At 36.7% G+C, this 17,233-nt stretch overlaps 1 protein-coding gene across 3 annotated transcripts; it reads left to right on the top strand.

The window, feature by feature from the left end:
- Nucleotides 1–42: 42 nt before the first annotated feature.
- Nucleotides 43–13,741, top strand: LOC306878929 (reticulon-1-A-like). 3 transcript variants are annotated; one of them, XM_079431542.1, is made up of 7 exons: nt 43–684; nt 7,159–7,366; nt 8,711–8,849; nt 11,581–11,650; nt 11,771–11,817; nt 11,963–12,021; nt 12,738–13,741. In XM_079431542.1, exons 1-7 carry the CDS (start codon nt 222–224, stop codon nt 12,778–12,780), a joined length of 1,029 nt encoding a protein of 342 aa, XP_079287668.1. In that variant the 5' UTR covers nt 43–221; the 3' UTR covers nt 12,781–13,741. The 3 variants fall into 3 exon arrangements, with proteins under 3 accessions (XP_079287668.1, XP_079287669.1, XP_079287670.1); XM_079431543.1 differs by lacking the exon at nt 43–684 and adding an exon at nt 2,321–2,530; XM_079431544.1 differs by lacking the exon at nt 43–684 and adding an exon at nt 5,449–5,554.
- The last annotated feature ends 3,492 nt before the right edge of the window (nt 13,742–17,233 follow it).

Genomic DNA, 17,233 nt, shown 5'->3' with positions numbered 1-17,233 from the left:
TTTTCACTGTTCAGCCAATAAAAGAGTTGGCTAAATTTGCATATACTTCCTCTAACTAAGCGTCTAGTCAAACAGTTGCGCCGTTTCTGCGATTTAGGCCCGTGTTGAACCTGACGCACACTCGCTGGTGTGCTGGTGAAGTTTTGAAAAGATATTTTCAAATCGAAAATACGTTTTAAAAAAAGTTACTCTTATATAACGGTGTGAAATTATTCTTAACGATGGATGATCAGATGGATATAAGCTCCACGACACCCTCATATGGCTTTCAGCATGATGAAGAATACCTAGCAGACAAACACAAGAACTCGTTGATGGATGAAGGAGCTGATTTTTCGAAAAGAGAGGCAGAGGCTAATGTTTTAGAAGACGATGATATCTTAGATCTGGCTGGAGGAGCGAAAGATGCGCTGGAGAGGCACAGGTCCACATTGCCACGTACCGAAGAGCCTCTGCTGGACTTTACACTACCAGAGCCATCCTTCAAACCAGAACCAGAACCATCCTTCAAACCAGAACCATCCTCCACCTCCAAACCAGAACCATCCTCCAAACCAGAGCCTGAAGCTGTCAAACCAGCACCGATCAGTGCTTTTGGAGACGCAACTACAAAACCGACGAAATCAGAAGAAAAAGATGAGAAAACAACAGTCACGTCATCTAAATCTAACTCTTGTTGTTCATGTAAGTACATTTATGTATTTATAAATTCTCATTTGAATCGAGGATCTGGAAGTATTATCACTAACTACAATAAGTATAATCAACTTTTCTTATTTTTACTCCACCCAACATGTTACACCAGAAACCATTGACATGACGTCAGATCCGTTTGAATTACATGCATTCATCAAAACTGATTGACTTTTCAACTTCCTTTTAAATTGCAGTGAGGTTTCTGATTCATATTTATTGGGCTTATCTCAACAATTGTTTTATTGCTTATGCAGCATCAGTTAAAAAATACAGATTTTATGAACCGTTACAGTCTAGAAATTGCCATATAATACTGACTCATATGATTACTAATAATGTTTGTCAGCTTCGTTGCTACATACTTTGAACAGCATTTTGAAACGATGATCATTGGGGAATCTTTAAAATATCCAAGTCATCTTGATGGCGTCCCTTTACTGCCATCTCGTGGAGTATGATGTGTTACTGACAGGAAAATAACCTAAACCCACGAAATTGTGCTAGTTGTTCACTGTTTTTGAATTATTAGTATTTTAATTTTTAATTGTGTGTCTATTTGTGTAAATCCGTTTTTAATTCAGCTCCACATACTTAATGGTCACCTCTCTATTGTAAATACAGGCTGGACCAAGGTCAGTTTAGTTGAGTGACCGAGTTTACTCAGAAGTGTCTTTGACCTCGAGGAAAACGCAGTGACCCATAGTCACAATGGACTTCATAAATCATTCATTAGATATTCATACTTCAGTGAAAGCCTGTCATAATCATTACAGCCTAAATGACAGACTGTCTGAACACTAACCTGTTACTAAAGCAGTAAAATGCCCACTTTTCTTAATGTCCTACTAAACCAAGACTTTGCACACACCATCTTCATACGTGAGTTGTAGGCAAGTTATGATGAGGTGTTTTTTTCCCAGATAAATCAAGTAAAACGTATTAATAAATAGCATTGTCATCTTGATTTTTAACATGTTTACTTTTCATAATTTGTCCCAACAAAGGTAATGGTAACATGGCATTAATTAAATGGATGGATATATATATATATATATATATATATATATATATATATATATATTATTAATTAATTTACAATGTTCTTAACATTTAAAATTAGCTTCATGTATCTATTTCGTATTAGTGCTATATGTGTGTGTGTGTTTTTAGTGCTTCAACTTAATATTCTTTCAACTAGTTCCCAAGACAATATTTTTAAATGGTTTGTTTTTCATTTATTTTGTTTTAAATTTTATTTCAGCTTTATCAATAAATACAAATGCTCGATCGTTTCAGTTTTAGTGAATAATAATAGGAATCCAGGTACTTACTGTTTCTGTAAAGAAAATCAAAATTTTTTTTCTTTTCTATATATTCCATTTAATTCAGAATGTGCGCATTTGCTCGTAGGAATGCTGAGGACAGGCCAAAAAGGACATCCACAGCAAGTTATTTTTAATAATGCATTTAGAAGAATTAAATGTATGTGTGTTAGGAACACAAACGGTGCCTGGTTTGTGAGCGACCCAGCTGATGTGCTAAAACCTCATGTTACTAGTACACGGCGTTCAACACCTTTGAATGTGGTCAGCTGACCTCAGCAGTGCTGGCCTTTGCAGAATGTGATCAGACAACTCTGCTAGGAGAGCCGTACTGTCTCTCTCTACCCTTCAGTCCTGTCCTGCCCCAGCCAGAGACTCGTGCCTCCTTCCTCACCCCTGACCACCTCTTCTGCAGACCTGTGACTGGAATATATGACCGATGCACGCCAATTCAGATAACACGCCTTCTGTGACAACCTCAGGGATGGAGATCAAGCACTGGAAAGAACAGGGTACATGCTTGTTTTGCCCTAAAAAAGCCTGAAAATGGACTAAGGAGACCATTTTTCTGCTTGCCTTGTCCATAAATGTTATTAGGGAAAGCTGTGAGTGAGTTTTGCTCAGTTTTGAGGTCTTGCTTGCAAAGGTGCTTGTGGGAGAGAATGTTCTAGTTGCGCTGAGTAAATGGTCTGGGGTGTCTTGATTACAAAGCATATTGCAACGGCAAGCATTTATCCCTCTGCCAGAGAATTCTCTAGGCAATGTTGCCTGTTTGCTGCACAGAATGTTGTACTGACTGCATTTTCTGAATTCAGGGCATTTTTCAAAGAAGTTAAAGAATATTGGATGCAGCATGTCAAAGCCATTTACCACAGCTCTTCTCAGATTCTCGGAAGGGGAGGCAGTGCGGTTTAAATTGTTTATGCAAGTTGGCACTGATTGTGGCAATGAAATCAAGCTGGGAACATGTAATGAAGGGTGACGTCTATGGTAAACTTTTGTGAACCCTGAATGCTGGCTTATGAAAGGGTTTCCTGGATAGATACACCTACAGTGCCTGACTAGAACATGGCTGTTTGGGGTCAAGATTCATCATTTTGCATTTCATGAGTTCCAGTTGAATTTTATGTAAAAGTTGTAAAATGGCTGGTTATTAGTTTTTGTTTTCTAGGCTTCCTCGAGTAGGAAGTATTTTTGCTGCAGTGACAAGTAATGATAAACATTTAATATACACTATACTGTTAAAATGTTTGAGGGCAGAAATAAAAAATATATGTATATATTACACATACATACACAGTCATGGCCAAAAATATTGGCACCCTGGGTAAATATGATCAAAGGCGGCTGTGAAAATTAATCTGCATTGTTAATCCTTTTGGTCTTTTATAAAAAAAAAAAATCACAAAAATCTAACCTTTCATTGGATAATAAGAATTTAAAATGGGGGGGAAATCTCATTATGAAGTGTTTTTCTCAAATACAGTATATTCCCATTCATATTCACAATTTTGAGCACTCCAGGGTGATTATGAACATGAAGTTATCCAGCCATGGCTTCCTGTTTCACAGAAATATAAATAGGAGGGAAAACAAAGTCCAAATTCCCTTAATCATCCATCACAATGAGAAAAAACAAAGAATATATTTCTGATGTGCAGCAAAAGATAATTGAGCTTCACAAATTAATGAAGTGGCTTTATGAAAAGAGCTAGAGCAGTGAAAATTCCCATTTCCACCATCAGGGCAATAATTAAGAATTTCCAATCAACATAAAATGTTACAAAACTGCCTGGAAGAGGACGTGTGTCTATATCGTCCTAATGCACGGTGAGGAGGAGAGTTTGAGTGGCTAAAGACTCTCCAAGGACCACAGCTGGAAAATAGCAGAAAATAGTTGAGTCTTGGGGTCAGAAAACCTTAAAAATTGTCAAACAGCACCTACATCAGCACATATTGAAGAAAAATTATCCTCACTCATCCAAAAACAAACTCCAGCATATTCAGTTATCAGACAGGACTGGCACTTCAAATGGGACTGGCGTCTATGGTCAGATGAAACACAAAAATGAGCTTTTTAGCAGCAAACACTCAAGATGGGTTTGGTGAACACCGGGATAAAAAGTACCCCATGTGTACAATGAAATATACTGCTGTATTTTTGATGTTGTGGTCCTGTATTTCTGCTGGAGGTCCTGGACATCTTGTTTAGATACATGGCATCATGGATTCTATCAAATACCAACAGAGAAAAAATCAAAAAGTGACGGACTCTGTTAGAAATCTTATAATGGGCCATATTTGGATCGTCCAGCCATGCAATAATCCAAAAACAAACCTAAAAAACAACACAAAAATTGGTCACTGGGCACAAAACCAAGCTTCTGCTGGCCATTCCAGTCCTCTGACCTGAACCCTGTAGAAAATGAATGAGGTGAACTGAAGAGAAGAAGCACCGTCATTGGAGCTGTGAATCTGAAGGATCTGGAGTGATTCTGGATGAAGGAATGGTCTCTGATCTCTTGTTAGGTGTTCTCTAACCTCATCAGGCATTATAGGAGAACATTTAGAGCTGTTAAACTGGCAAATGGAGGTTTCAAAAAGTGTTGGATAAAAGGGTGCCGTTAATTGTGGCCAAAGTGTATTAGAGATGTCATAATGATGTTTCCACCCATTTTAAATTCTTAGTATCCAATGAAAGGTTAGATTTTTGTGAATTAAAATAAAAGATCAAAAGAATTAACAATGCAGATGAATTTTCACAGCTTTATTTGATCATATTTACCAAGGGTGCCGATATTTTTGGCCATGACTGTATATGTGTGTGTAATATACATACATTAGGAACGCATTTAACTGTTAAAATGTGACAAAGACAAGGTGTTAATTTTACTTCAAATTAATGCTCTTTTTAACTTTCTATTCAACACTGAATCCTGGGGAGAGAGGAAAAAATTTCTACAAAAATATTAAGCAGCACAACTTTTTTTTTCATCATTGACAATAACAAATATTTCTTGAGCACCAAATCAGCAAATTATGATTTCTAAAATATAATGTGACAAACTGCAGTAATAATGCTGAAAATTTTGCATTGCCATCACAGGAATAAATTGCATTTTAAAATGTATTAAAATAGAAAACAATTCTAATACATCAATATTACTTGTCTTTTAACCAAATAAATGCAGAGACTTTTTTCAAAAGTATTATAAAATCTGGCCAATTGATGGCTATCTAGCAATCTGTGTTGGACATAAAATAAAAATATATAAATACATTTTTAGTTTAAAAAAGATCAGCTGGCCGAACGTGTTTGTTTCTGTTTTCCTGATAGATGCACGGACGCCGATATTTTGGGGACGTTTATTTTGTATCTTTTCTTGATCTGAAATGTGCTGGATTACGCAGGGACTCTTGTTTTGAAGTCATCAAATTCGACCGGAAGTGCTATTTGTCAGTGTCTCTGCGTGCCTCTCGTGTGTTCTTGGCCCTGGCTGTCAGACCGCAGCTGAGCGAGATGGAGTCCAAACAAGGTTAGTTAGTGAGTAAACGCTCTGTAATTGCGTCCCTCCTCCAGCCGGTACACTTCAGTTATGCCATTTGCACTTCAATTTGTGTTTACACGCACTGTCGATGATTTAGGATGAAATCATGATGATAAAATGCAGTTTTTATTGCGGGGGTCTTGCTAAGGCCCCAGGACTTAACATGTTTTCAGGCGTGCATTGTAACGGTACACAGTAACATTAATATTTATGAGCAGACATGCATGCATTATGCGTTGGTTTTCGAAAATGTGATGCATTAATACTTTGTGAACTGCTCAGTTTCGATAAGCTTATGCAACGGTCTGTTGGCAAGAGTACAAGAGGAAGGGCAACGAACACAAGTGCTCCTGAGTTATTGATTAAATGCATCGGATTTTTGGATGGATGATGTTTGTCTTTAGAAATGCAGTGAGAGGAGAGGCTATGGACTCTGATCAGACATATTGGCACATATTGTAGATTAGATTTAATTATTGAAGGGTCCTTGACTGACTGTGAGGTTTCTGTCCTATTTTTATCCTCCCTCAGCACGAGCAGACTAGGTTTGCTGTAAAGCCAGAATTTCTGTTTCTGAATGGAGTTTTGATGTTCAATGTGGTCCAAATAATTTGTATATTGAAATGATCTGTTCCACATGCTCCTCTGGGAAGCCACCAGCACATCTATAGCATATTTCCACATATTTATCCTCTTTTCAGCTCTGCAGCTACTGAGCTTGTTTACTTGCACATCACTTTCTGTTTATAATCTGTATTCTGTCTAAGCCTCTACTAAGAAAAATTAGTGTTTTAATGCTTGACTGCACACAAATGCAGGAATGCATTAATAGCTATCAACACATTTTGATATAAAAAGGCCAGGTATTGACAGCATTATTTTAGATTCATTGATTTATATTGGCAATTTTGAGATCGATAAATAACTGCCTGATTGGTTTTATATTTCTGCTTGCAATGAATATTATAATTAATGTGAATTGAGTTAAATAACTGTGCAGAATTACTATTAAATTATTTTATGAAATTTATTATTATTATTATTATTATTATATAAGAATGTAATAGTGTTTAAGTTCATCAATGTTGTAAATATATTAAGTAAAGTTTTCAGAGGTGTGTGTGTGTATATGAAATGAAACAATTCATTGACATGTTTAAATTAAGCAATTTTATATATTGAGTTTGTTTATATAAAATATATTTTTTACAAAATTGCTGAATTTAAACATTTAGGCAATATTTAAAATATATTGGTTTGTGTGTGTAAAATATATATTTTTATTGTTGAACTTGCACTTAAGCAATATTTACACAATATTGTTTGTGTAATATTTTTTTTTTTTTTACAAAATTACTGAATTGAAACACCAAGCAATATGTAAAATGTTATTTTATAAATTATAGTTACAATTTTACACCGTAATTTAAATCCATTCTTGTTAACCCACAATTTGAAAAAATGAAGGTCATGAGTCACTGAGTACTTTTTAAAAATGTTATGTTCATGTAAAAATTCATATTTGCATGAAAGCAGAAAGGTGCATCATCTGTCTGTTTGGGGCTGACGTAACTCCTGTTTTCTGCCGGCAGTGGTGGACCTGCTGTATTGGCGAGATCTGCAGAGGACGGGGGTGGTGTTTGGAGCCAGTCTGTTCCTGCTGCTGTCCCTCAGCGTGTGCAGTATTATCAGCGTGATCTCCTACGTGGCCCTTGCCCTGCTGTCTGTCACCGTCTCCTTCAGGATATACAAAGGCATTTTACAGGCTGTTCAGAAGTCAGAGGATGGACACCCCTTCAAGTGAGGACCCACACGTGCCACATATTGTAGTTGCATCAGTCTCGCATATTTCCACACCATGTTTTGTTCACGTTGCGTTGCCCAAGTGTAAAACGGTTAGGATAATCCTGCTTTGATCAGTTTGTGTTCCAGTTTCTGTAAGAAGGCAGATCTGTGGAGCTTAGCTTCTGGGCTTACATGAGGTGCTTGGTTTTGTTTCCCTGCCAAAATTAAGCCTCGCTTGTGAAATAGAAAAAAATCCAACCACTTAAAGAATCTTAAAGTTGTTTTGGAAGTAAAGTGGTAGCGGTATCTTTTGTATCTCTCAGAAAGCCTGTTTCAGGCTCTGTTTCAAACCTAGTGAGCTGCTTTGCTGTCTACTGCATAGTCAGCTACCTTCAGAGGCAACATCTTAATTGAAATGAAGCCTCTTAAGTAGTACATTTGAAAGGCTCTACATTGGCAGCAACCTTCTTGATCTACACAAACGAGGCTTCTTAAGCAAAGCACACAGGCGTCCTGACTCACACTTTGATGTTAACTTGTTTCAAAAAGTATATGGCTAATTGTTTTGATATGGCCAAAACATAGATTGTTTTCTACAGCTTTTCTCTAAATGACAAAAAGAGAATTACTTACAATCATGTTCACTGCAGGAAAATAGCAGAAATAAAAAGCCATTTTAAATGGGTATAAATAACCACAAGACAAAAACGAATCGTAAAACTAGGTAAATGGTGTTGTCTTTAAAAAAAAAAAATTAAATGGCTAACTAAAAAGTGGAAAACTTGGTATTGAACTTTGCAAATGATTTGCTGTTTTGAAGTGGTCAGAATGGTGTCAATACTCAGGCCAAACATACATACATAACTCCTTTGACAAACCAGTTTCAACTGTTTTATTGAATGTGTAATCTATTAAATGCAAATCATTTAATATCTCCAAACGTGAAGTGTCTGTATAACTAGGACTTGTTTTGTTTCTTGCATAATCAAGGCAATAAAAGTTTATAACTACAATATTTTTAAGTATACAAATGTGTCAATTACAATTGTCAAACACAAATTTGTAATACTCATCTGAGATCAGGTAAAAACCATATAGAGACTAGTTCACGGGTCCGGAGATTGCAGCAAATTTGTAATAAAACGTTGTTTACTGAAGCCTTGTAATAAATGTAATGAAGCCTTGTTTACTAAATCTTGTGACTTTGAAACCTGTGAATCATTTGTTTTAAACCAGCGACCAAGCATGTATTAAACCGTCAAAGTTTCATGAAGCAAGCACCCATAACTAGTTGCTAACTCGCTAGGTTCATGGAACAGGGCTCCGGTCTCACGCTAAACCTTCTTTCTCTTCCTACAGGATGTATCTGGATAAAGATATCGGGATCTCTTCAGAGTTGGTTCATAAGTACAGTGACACGGGTCTGGCGCACATCAACCGTGTGATTAAGGAGCTGCGACGACTCTTCCTGGTGGAGGATCTGGTGGACTCGCTCAAGGTTTGTTCTTCCAGGAGACCAGAGAAGCCTGCTGCTTTCAGCTTAGCCTCTTTTATTTGATTTGGGGCTCCATATCTGCTCTCAGGGTGAAGATTGATGTTTTTCATGAGGCTGTTGAATAATAATGCCTCTGTAAGCTGTACAGTTTATGCTAAATTTGATAAAAAGAGTTTTCTGAAGAAGTGGGCTAGAAACTGGCCTCCGTACACATGTACATGAAAACAGTTCTGCTTATGAGGTGTTGGATTGACAGATATGCATTTATATTACAGTCCAGCCAATATTGTGATATTTTAAAATTGAGCTAGCTTAGCCAATTCAATGGACTGTTCAAAATCTGACATCCACTTAATTCCTCCATGCACATTTCTATTTTCTTGAGTAACTGAGTTACTATTTATTTATTTTTTTAAAAGAGAGAAATGTATTCTTTTATTCCACGAGGATGCATAAAAGTGGTAATTGACAGTTAAGACATTTATAATGTTACAAAAGAGTCCTGTTTTAAATAAGCAGTTCTTTTTACTTTCTATTAATCAAAGAATCCTTAAATGTATATCAGTTTCTGCAAAATATTAAGGAGAACAGCTGTTTTCAATATTGCTAAAAGTAAGAAATGTTTCTTCACCAAATCAGCATATTAGAAAGATTTCTGAAGGATCATGTGACACTAAAGACTGGAGTAATGGTGCTGAAAATTCAGCTTTGCCATGACAGGAATAAATTATATTTTAAAATATATTAATATAGAAAATGGTAGTATTTTCAGTATTACTGATTTTAATTGCATTTTTGATCAAATAAATGCAACCTTTATGAGCATAAGCAACCTTACCGTCTCCAAACATTAGCTAACGTTACTTCATATTGTCAGCTGTAATTCTCCCATTGTGTATACTGAATTTTGTCCTTAAGACATTGAATAAGAAACAGGGTTTCCCATTTGTTTTTAGTCGGCCGGGTTGGTGGTCAGGTTTGGGGTGTTTGGTCATGTGTTGCAGAAGCGGGTCATAAACGGCTCCACAAAGAAGCCTTTGTTGATCAGGCCGAGAGGATTTGGACTGCGCTCTGATGGGATAGAAATGGTGCCAAAGAGACCCCTCTCTCTCTCTCTCGCCACAGCCAACTCTTTTTATTGGAGGTGGCGGGGTTAAAGTATCAGCTGTGATAGAGCATTGAGGAATGCCAGTCATGTGATGCTCTCTGTTTTTAATGCAGTCACATGACCAGGATAGCTGCAAGGCTGAATGATCGTGAATGAATAGCTGGAATAAACTTTCCAGCCCACTATGGATTGTTGCTCAAATGTCCATGTTGCCATGCTGAGGGCATTCCAGTTCTGATGAGTGGGCCATTCAAAAAAAACAAGTTAAATAAATAGGACTCTTTTGTAACATGTATATTTATCGGTTTTAAATAACTGCTGTTCTTTTTTTACTTTCCAATAATCAAAATCCTGAATTTTTTAAAATATATTTAATAACAATAACAATTATTACTTCTGAAAATTCACTCTGGGCCTGTAAGCCTAAAATTTTTGACAGTAGCAGAACTAGAGGTCTCAAACTTGCTTTATGAAACAGGCCCCAGATGACTTATCAAATAAGCCAGGCTTATTTCAGTTGGTCTGACTTATTTTGAACCAAATCAACTGACAATAAGTCAGACTAACTGAAATAAACTTGGCTTATTTGGTAAAATACATGTTCTAAAGTTCTAAAATACGTGTTTGTATCCAGGGATAAGCGCTGCTTAATCTTGCGTCAAATCGTCTGACATTTTAAGGAGTCGCCGTGTTCCAAGCAAAGTTTGTGGTGTACTGGAAAAGCGCCACTAATATTAATGATAAATCAGCACCTCGTGGCTTTTCTTGGCGTTGCATTGACCCACGTCTCAAACGCCGGGGAGCCCAGTGGATGGAAGCATCCGTGTAAGGAGATTTACTGCCCCGTGAAGGGGGAAGTGGTTATGGGCTGTGGATAGAGTTACAGCCAGACCCCGCTGCCCTTTCAGAGCTCTGGAGGTCTTCCGCAGCTGGACGGATAGATTGCGTCCCAGCATTCAGTCTCTCTGTGGTCAGACGGCTATATTGAGTGACGTGTCCAGTTACGAGTGACCGTTTGTGTGCCGGTGGGTTTTGAACAGGCTCTGCCATTTGTTGGGTCAACTTGCAAAAAAGGGGTCGCCCTTCTATTTTGAGTTCAAGTGAAATGTTTTCGAGTTTACAATAGTATTCTGAAAGTGTATTTTTAATTGCAATCTTTTTTTTTAATCAATTATAATTTAGCTTTCACTACAATTTTGACAATCTTTCTGACTCTTGAGAGTTAAGGAAATTTTGAAGCCAAACACAAAATGTAATAGTTTTTTCCCCAAGGCTGTTTTTATCTGTTAAAAGATAGTGAAAGCAAAGCAGTAATATTGTGTAAAATATTACAATTTAGAAGAACTGTTGACTGTTGAACGTTCAGCAGGCATGGTTTATGATGTGGTCAAATAACACTTCTCAGTGTTGAGAAAGAAATAAAGCAGCAACCTTAACCCTAATGTTTATTTACTTGATTGCAACTGTGATATTTTATTTTTTTATTAGAGCAGAACATATTTCTTTTTATAATTTTTTATTTTTTTATACTGTTACAGCTTGCATGAGTTTGACATGTTTCTCACACGTAACTACAGTGTTTCCTCTGGCCTGTTGTATGTTGACATGTTTCCTCTCTTCTTCCAGTTTGCAGTGCTCATGTGGATCCTGACCTATGTTGGTGCCTTGTTCAATGGTCTGACCCTTCTTATTTTGGGTAAGTCCATTTGGGACTGTAGTCCCATTAGTTTAAATCGATACATGTTTTTGCAGTTAATTGGCACTTGTCAGAATTATAAGATAATGCCATAATTTTCAAAATGTGTTTTTTCTTTAGGTCTCATAGGTGTTTTCAGTTGGCCAGTGATCTATGAAAAGCATCAGGTATGTTTGGAATGTGTATGCATTGCTAACTTCTGGCTCAGGCAGCTGTCATGGCTGATTAAGTATTTATCAGAGTCTTCAGTTTCAGTAAACACTATAATGTATACCTGAATGCCGTAATTATTCTTTTTCACTCCTAATACAGGCACAAATTGACCATTACTATGGACTGGTGAGCAAGCAAATCAAAGATGTTTTGGGAAAGTAAGTCTGTTTACACTGTGAAATATATATGACTGGGTGTTTTCTTCAATAAACCAGACAAAAAAATGTTATTTTGTAGCATATTTAAAATAATTGTAGACAAAATAGTGTTATTTTTTTAATTTTTATATCAGTTTTCCACTTTAATTTTAAAAGTGTTAATGTTGGGTGGTTGCCATGTGGTTGAATGTTGTTTTTTTTTTTTTTTTTATCTTGAAGAAAACTTAATTTATCTATATATGGTGTCTATTAATATTTAATATAAATGGTTTAAATTAAAAATGAATGATTTCTTGGCAAATGGCGTATGTATTGTGTAATATTTTTTTTTTTCACTTTATTATTTCAAGTAATAAAACTTTTTATATATTTACTTATTTTTGGAAGTGGATCAAATCCACATTTGAAGTGGATGAAAAAAGTTCACCAAAGTTGTCCTAAGACAAGAAGGCTTTTAGGTTATAGGATAACTTTGAAAATGTTTGATCCACTTCAAATGTTGACTAGTGTAAATTATAGATATATAAACAGTACAGTATATATGTAGTAGCCTATATATACACATGCACAAGGTATACTGTTTTTGACAGTAGTATACATTTTCTCCATAAATGACTAAACTAGACTACTACTAAATAAATGATTAGTTGCATAAATGGATGTTTTTCCTGTTCCTTGTGGAGTGTAGTCATGTTCTTTTGTTTGTGTCATTACAGGATCCAGGCCAAGATTCCCGGAGCAAAGCCAAAGACAGAGTGAAGAAAGTTAGCTAGTGTGTTATTTCCGTGCACGAGAAGTTACGGTGGAACAAGCGAAGATGGACAGAATCGTGTTTGATTTGGAAAAAGGCCTTAGACGATGCAATGTAAACTTTACCCCCCCCCCCCCCCCCCCTCCCCATCCCCCCAGCGTTTGAATTGTTAGCGCAACTGAGAATGAAATCTTTAAACCTCTTATCAGTTTCTCACACAAGCAGAGTCAACACTGTCTTTCACAGTAGATCTAGTTCTCCATGTTTGAAGTAAACGCAGCTACGTAACACCATTACAGAATGTAGTCTAAGAAACTGATGTCGGCAAAAGCAGGAATCGATGAGGTTTTTTCGTTTACTATTTGGTCAGTGAAGCGTTCACCTTGTTTGAAGGCCATTTTGATTCATTTCAGTATGATAAAGGGAGTGAATTGTTTTGGTTATGAAGTTCCTTCACAACAAGTCTTGTTTTTAGCTATTTTTTTTCCTTTTCGTTTGTACTTGGCGTGCTAGAACACAGTGTGTTGTGGTGTAACTGTGTTCAAGTTGATGCAGTTCAGTTGTGTTAGAGGTGAAGAGGCTTCTAGTCTTCTGTAGCAGAGTTTAAGAGCAATTTTATTTCACACTTGTCTTCAAAGGGATCTGTTACGTCATATTGCACCCAACTATTAATTGTTTTTAGCCGTTTAGTAAAAAAATAAAATAAAGCAAACTAGAATGTATGCTGTGTTGGCCTATCACCTTCCTGTCGTGTCAAAATCAGCATGTTTGCAGAATTTGCCGTCTCCATCGTGGATCGAATACCTGAAACGGCACACGCTCTAAAAACTTGCAAACTTCAAGCACTGTTTCTTCATGCAGGTCATTTGTAAATGATAATTCAGTTTTGATGAAAATATGCTGAAGACTGTCTGTGAAATGCATTGTGAACATAAGCCAATAAAGTACCAATAAAGCTTGTAGACAAACTATTTGGCTTTTGTGCCTAATTTGAAGCTTTATTTGATAATTACAATGCAGTCTGTCATATGTACTTTGGTGTCATCCAGTGGCGTTGTGTGGAATTTGATCTGATTTTGTCATTTTGAGCATCAGATTTATTCCTGACATTAACAAGAATTTTGATATTTCAAATCTCAGAGATACTGTAAATGACATTTACCTTGTATAGTTTCTATGGCATGAGATATTTACATGAGAGAAAGCAAGCTGGTTATTCTGGGAACAAAAATGAGCTTTTTTCTACCCTTATAATAGCGTGTAACAGTCAGGCTCTTCAAATGAAAATCACGATAAAATGCTCCCATTTATTTCCTCTCTCTCAGCAAATTATTTTTGGATAAAGGTGCTTTCAAAACCTGTAGAAAAGTAAGAAAAAATATGGTGTATTTTAAATTGTGTATATATATATATATATATATATATATATATATATATATATTAGACATTTGGCCATGTCGAAATGCATTTGAAAAAAATTTAAAAATAGTGTTATGTATGTGATATGTAAATATAAAAGGACAAAAGCAGCATTTTATGGTTTAGTTAAATTAAAACATACTTATTTATATACACACACACACAGTGGGGGAAAAATTATTTGATCCCCTTCTGATTTTGTACATTTGCCCACTGACAAAGAAATGATCAGTCTATAATTTTAATGCTAGGTTTACTTGAACAGTGAGACAGAATAACAACAAAAAAATCCAGAAAAAGTATTTTAAAAAAGTTATAAATCGATTTGCATTTTAATGTGTGAAGTAAGTATTTGACCCCTTTGCAAAACATGACTTGGTTCTTGATGGAAAAACCCTTGTTGGCAATCACAGAGGTCAGATGTTTCTTGATGTTGGCCACCAGGTTTGAACACATCTCTGGAGGGATTTTGTCCCACTCCTCTTTGCAGATCCTCTCCAAGTCATTTAGGTTTCGAGGCTGACGTTTGGCAACTCGAACCTTCAGCTCCTTCCACAGATTTTCTCTGGGATGAAGGTCTGGAGACTGGCTCGGCCACTCCAGAACCTTAATGTGCTTCTTCTTGAGCCACTCCTTTGTTGCCTTGGCCGTGTGTTTAGGGTAATTTTCATGCTGGAATACCCCTCCACGACCCATTTTGTAATGCCCTGGCTGGCTTCAATGCCCTGGCCCTGACGGTACACGGCCCCGGTCCCTTTGATGCGGTGCAGTTGTCCCCTTAGCAGAAAAACACCCCCAAAGCTTAATGTTTCCACCTCTATGTTTGACGGTGCGGATGGTGTTCTTGGGGTCATAGGCAGCATTCCTCCTCCTCCCAGCACGGCGAGTTCAGTTGATGACAAAGAGCTGGATTTTGGTCTCGTCTGACCACAACACTTTCACCCAGTTCTCCTCTGAATCATTGGCAAACTTCAGACGGGCTGTACATGTGCTTTCTTGAGCAGGGGGACCTTGCGGGCGCTGCAGGATTTCAGTCCTTCACGGCGTAGTGTGTTATTAATTGTTTTCTTGGTGACTATGGTCCCAGCTGCCTTGAGATCATTGACAAGATCCTCCCGTGCAGTTCTGGGCTGATTCCTCACCGTTCTCATGATCAGTGAAACTCCACGAGCTGAGATCTTGCATGGAGCCCCAGTCTGAGGGAGATTGACAGTTATTTGTGTTTCTTCCATTTGCGAATAATCACACCAACTGTTGTCACCTTCTCACAAAGCTGCTTGGTGATGGTCTTGAAGCCCATTCCAGGATTGTGTAGGTCTACACTCTTGTCCCTGACATCCTTGGACAGCTCTTTGGTCTCGGCCATGGTGGAGAGTTTGGAATCTGATTGATTGATTGCTTCTGTGGACAGGTGTCTTTTATACAGGTAACAAACTGAGACTCCCTTTAAGAGAGTGCTCCTAATGTCAGCTCCTTACCTGTATAAAAGACACCTGGGAGCCAGAAATCTTGCTGATTGATAGGGGATCAAATACTTATTTCACTCATTAAAATGCAAATTATTTTATAACTTTTTTGAAATGCATTTTTCTGGATTTTTGTTGTTGTTGTTATTCTGTCTCTCACTGTTCAAATAAACCTACCATTAAAATTATAGACTGATCATTTCTATCTCAGTGGGCAAACGTACAAAATCAGCAGGGGATCAAATAATTGTTTTTCCCCACTGTATGTATATATATATATATACACATGTATGTATGTGTGTGTGTGTATGTGTTTTTGAAATAAACATTTTTATTTGCATTTATTTGACCAAAAATACAGTAGAAGTAGTAGTGATGTTTTTTTTTACAATTTAAAATAATTGTATCTAAATTTATTTTAAAATGTAATTTATTCCTGTAATATCAAAGCTGAATTTTCAGCATCATTACTCCAGTCTGCAGTGTCACACAATCCTTCAGAAATTATTTTAATATGCTGGTAAAAACAGTTGTGATGTTATATAATTTTTGTGGAAATCACCAAAAAAAAAAAGAAAATATTTTTTGATCAATAAAAGTTAAAAATAACAACAACAATGTATTTGAAAACTGTACAATTATGAAAGTCTTTACTATTACTTTTATTCAGACAGCAATCACAAATTAAATTGATCAAAAGTATTCATTTCTATAGGAAAAATATCTTAATGACCCCAAACTACATGTAGCGGTAGTATGTTTGTGTCTGACATAAGCTAAGCATTTGATGTGTTTAATGACCTTTTTGTTATGATTAATTGTATGACATATGGTACTAAAAAAAAATTATTTTATGTAATACTTAGAATGAATTTCCCCAATTTCTACATGTTCATGAAAACAGATATAAAAGAAATAACCTGAAACAACCAGTTTAAGCACTGATAAACAGCATGGGCCTATTTTCAGTAGCCATTTTCTAACTCTAAAAAAAAGTAATGTTCTTAAGCTGCCTTTAACTCACTGAACTCAGATCAGTCTTCCACTGGGCTTCATGCCTCCAATCACTTTGAGTGCGTAAGAGAGAGAGAGTGATAAAGTATTGTCCGTGTTGTGCAGCCATTCATTTGAATGAAGATTAGGTCATTCTGTTGTGCTGGAAAGATCATTAAGGACAGGTGCGCGTGCAGCCAAACAGATTACCAGACTGCCTTTCTGAAATGAACTTTCTATTGATTGCTGGCCTTTTTTTAGGGAGCAGGAGAGGAGAGGTAAGCCTTGTTTTTCTCTCGTCTCGGCTGAGCACAGATGCTTCCGTGCTGGGAAGATAATTTGCTGCACGGTGGGCCGCTTTCCTCTCATTGGCACGCGCCTCTTGCCTGCTCTTCATTCCATTCGCATTATGACTGCTATTTACTCAGGAATAAATTAGAAAGTTACATCAAATGAAAAATACCAGGGGGGCTAAAGGATTACATTCATATGGCACTAATAAAAACGGGACATAATCTTGTATTCTGGCTTTTCTAGTGTTTTTCCTGAGATGTTTTTATGACCTGAGGCAAGAAACTATAAG

Source organism: Barbus barbus (genome assembly GCF_936440315.1).
Source record: "Barbus barbus genome assembly, chromosome: 13".
In the NCBI taxonomy this organism is placed as follows: domain Eukaryota; kingdom Metazoa; phylum Chordata; class Actinopteri; order Cypriniformes; family Cyprinidae; genus Barbus; species Barbus barbus.
This window is presented reverse-complemented; position numbering and strand designations above follow the sequence as displayed.

Bases quoted from the DNA above. Each gene is read 5' to 3' on its own strand.
- LOC306878929 (XM_079431542.1), top strand. From the start codon at position 222: ATGGATGATCAGATGGATATAAGCTCCACGACACCCTCATATGGCTTT. The intron at 685-7,158 runs GTAAGTACATTT...TTCTGCCGGCAG, and splicing joins ATCTAACTCTTGTTGTTCAT to TGGTGGACCTGCTGTATTGG. The intron at 8,850-11,580 runs GTTTGTTCTTCC...CTCTTCTTCCAG, and splicing joins ATCTGGTGGACTCGCTCAAG to TTTGCAGTGCTCATGTGGAT.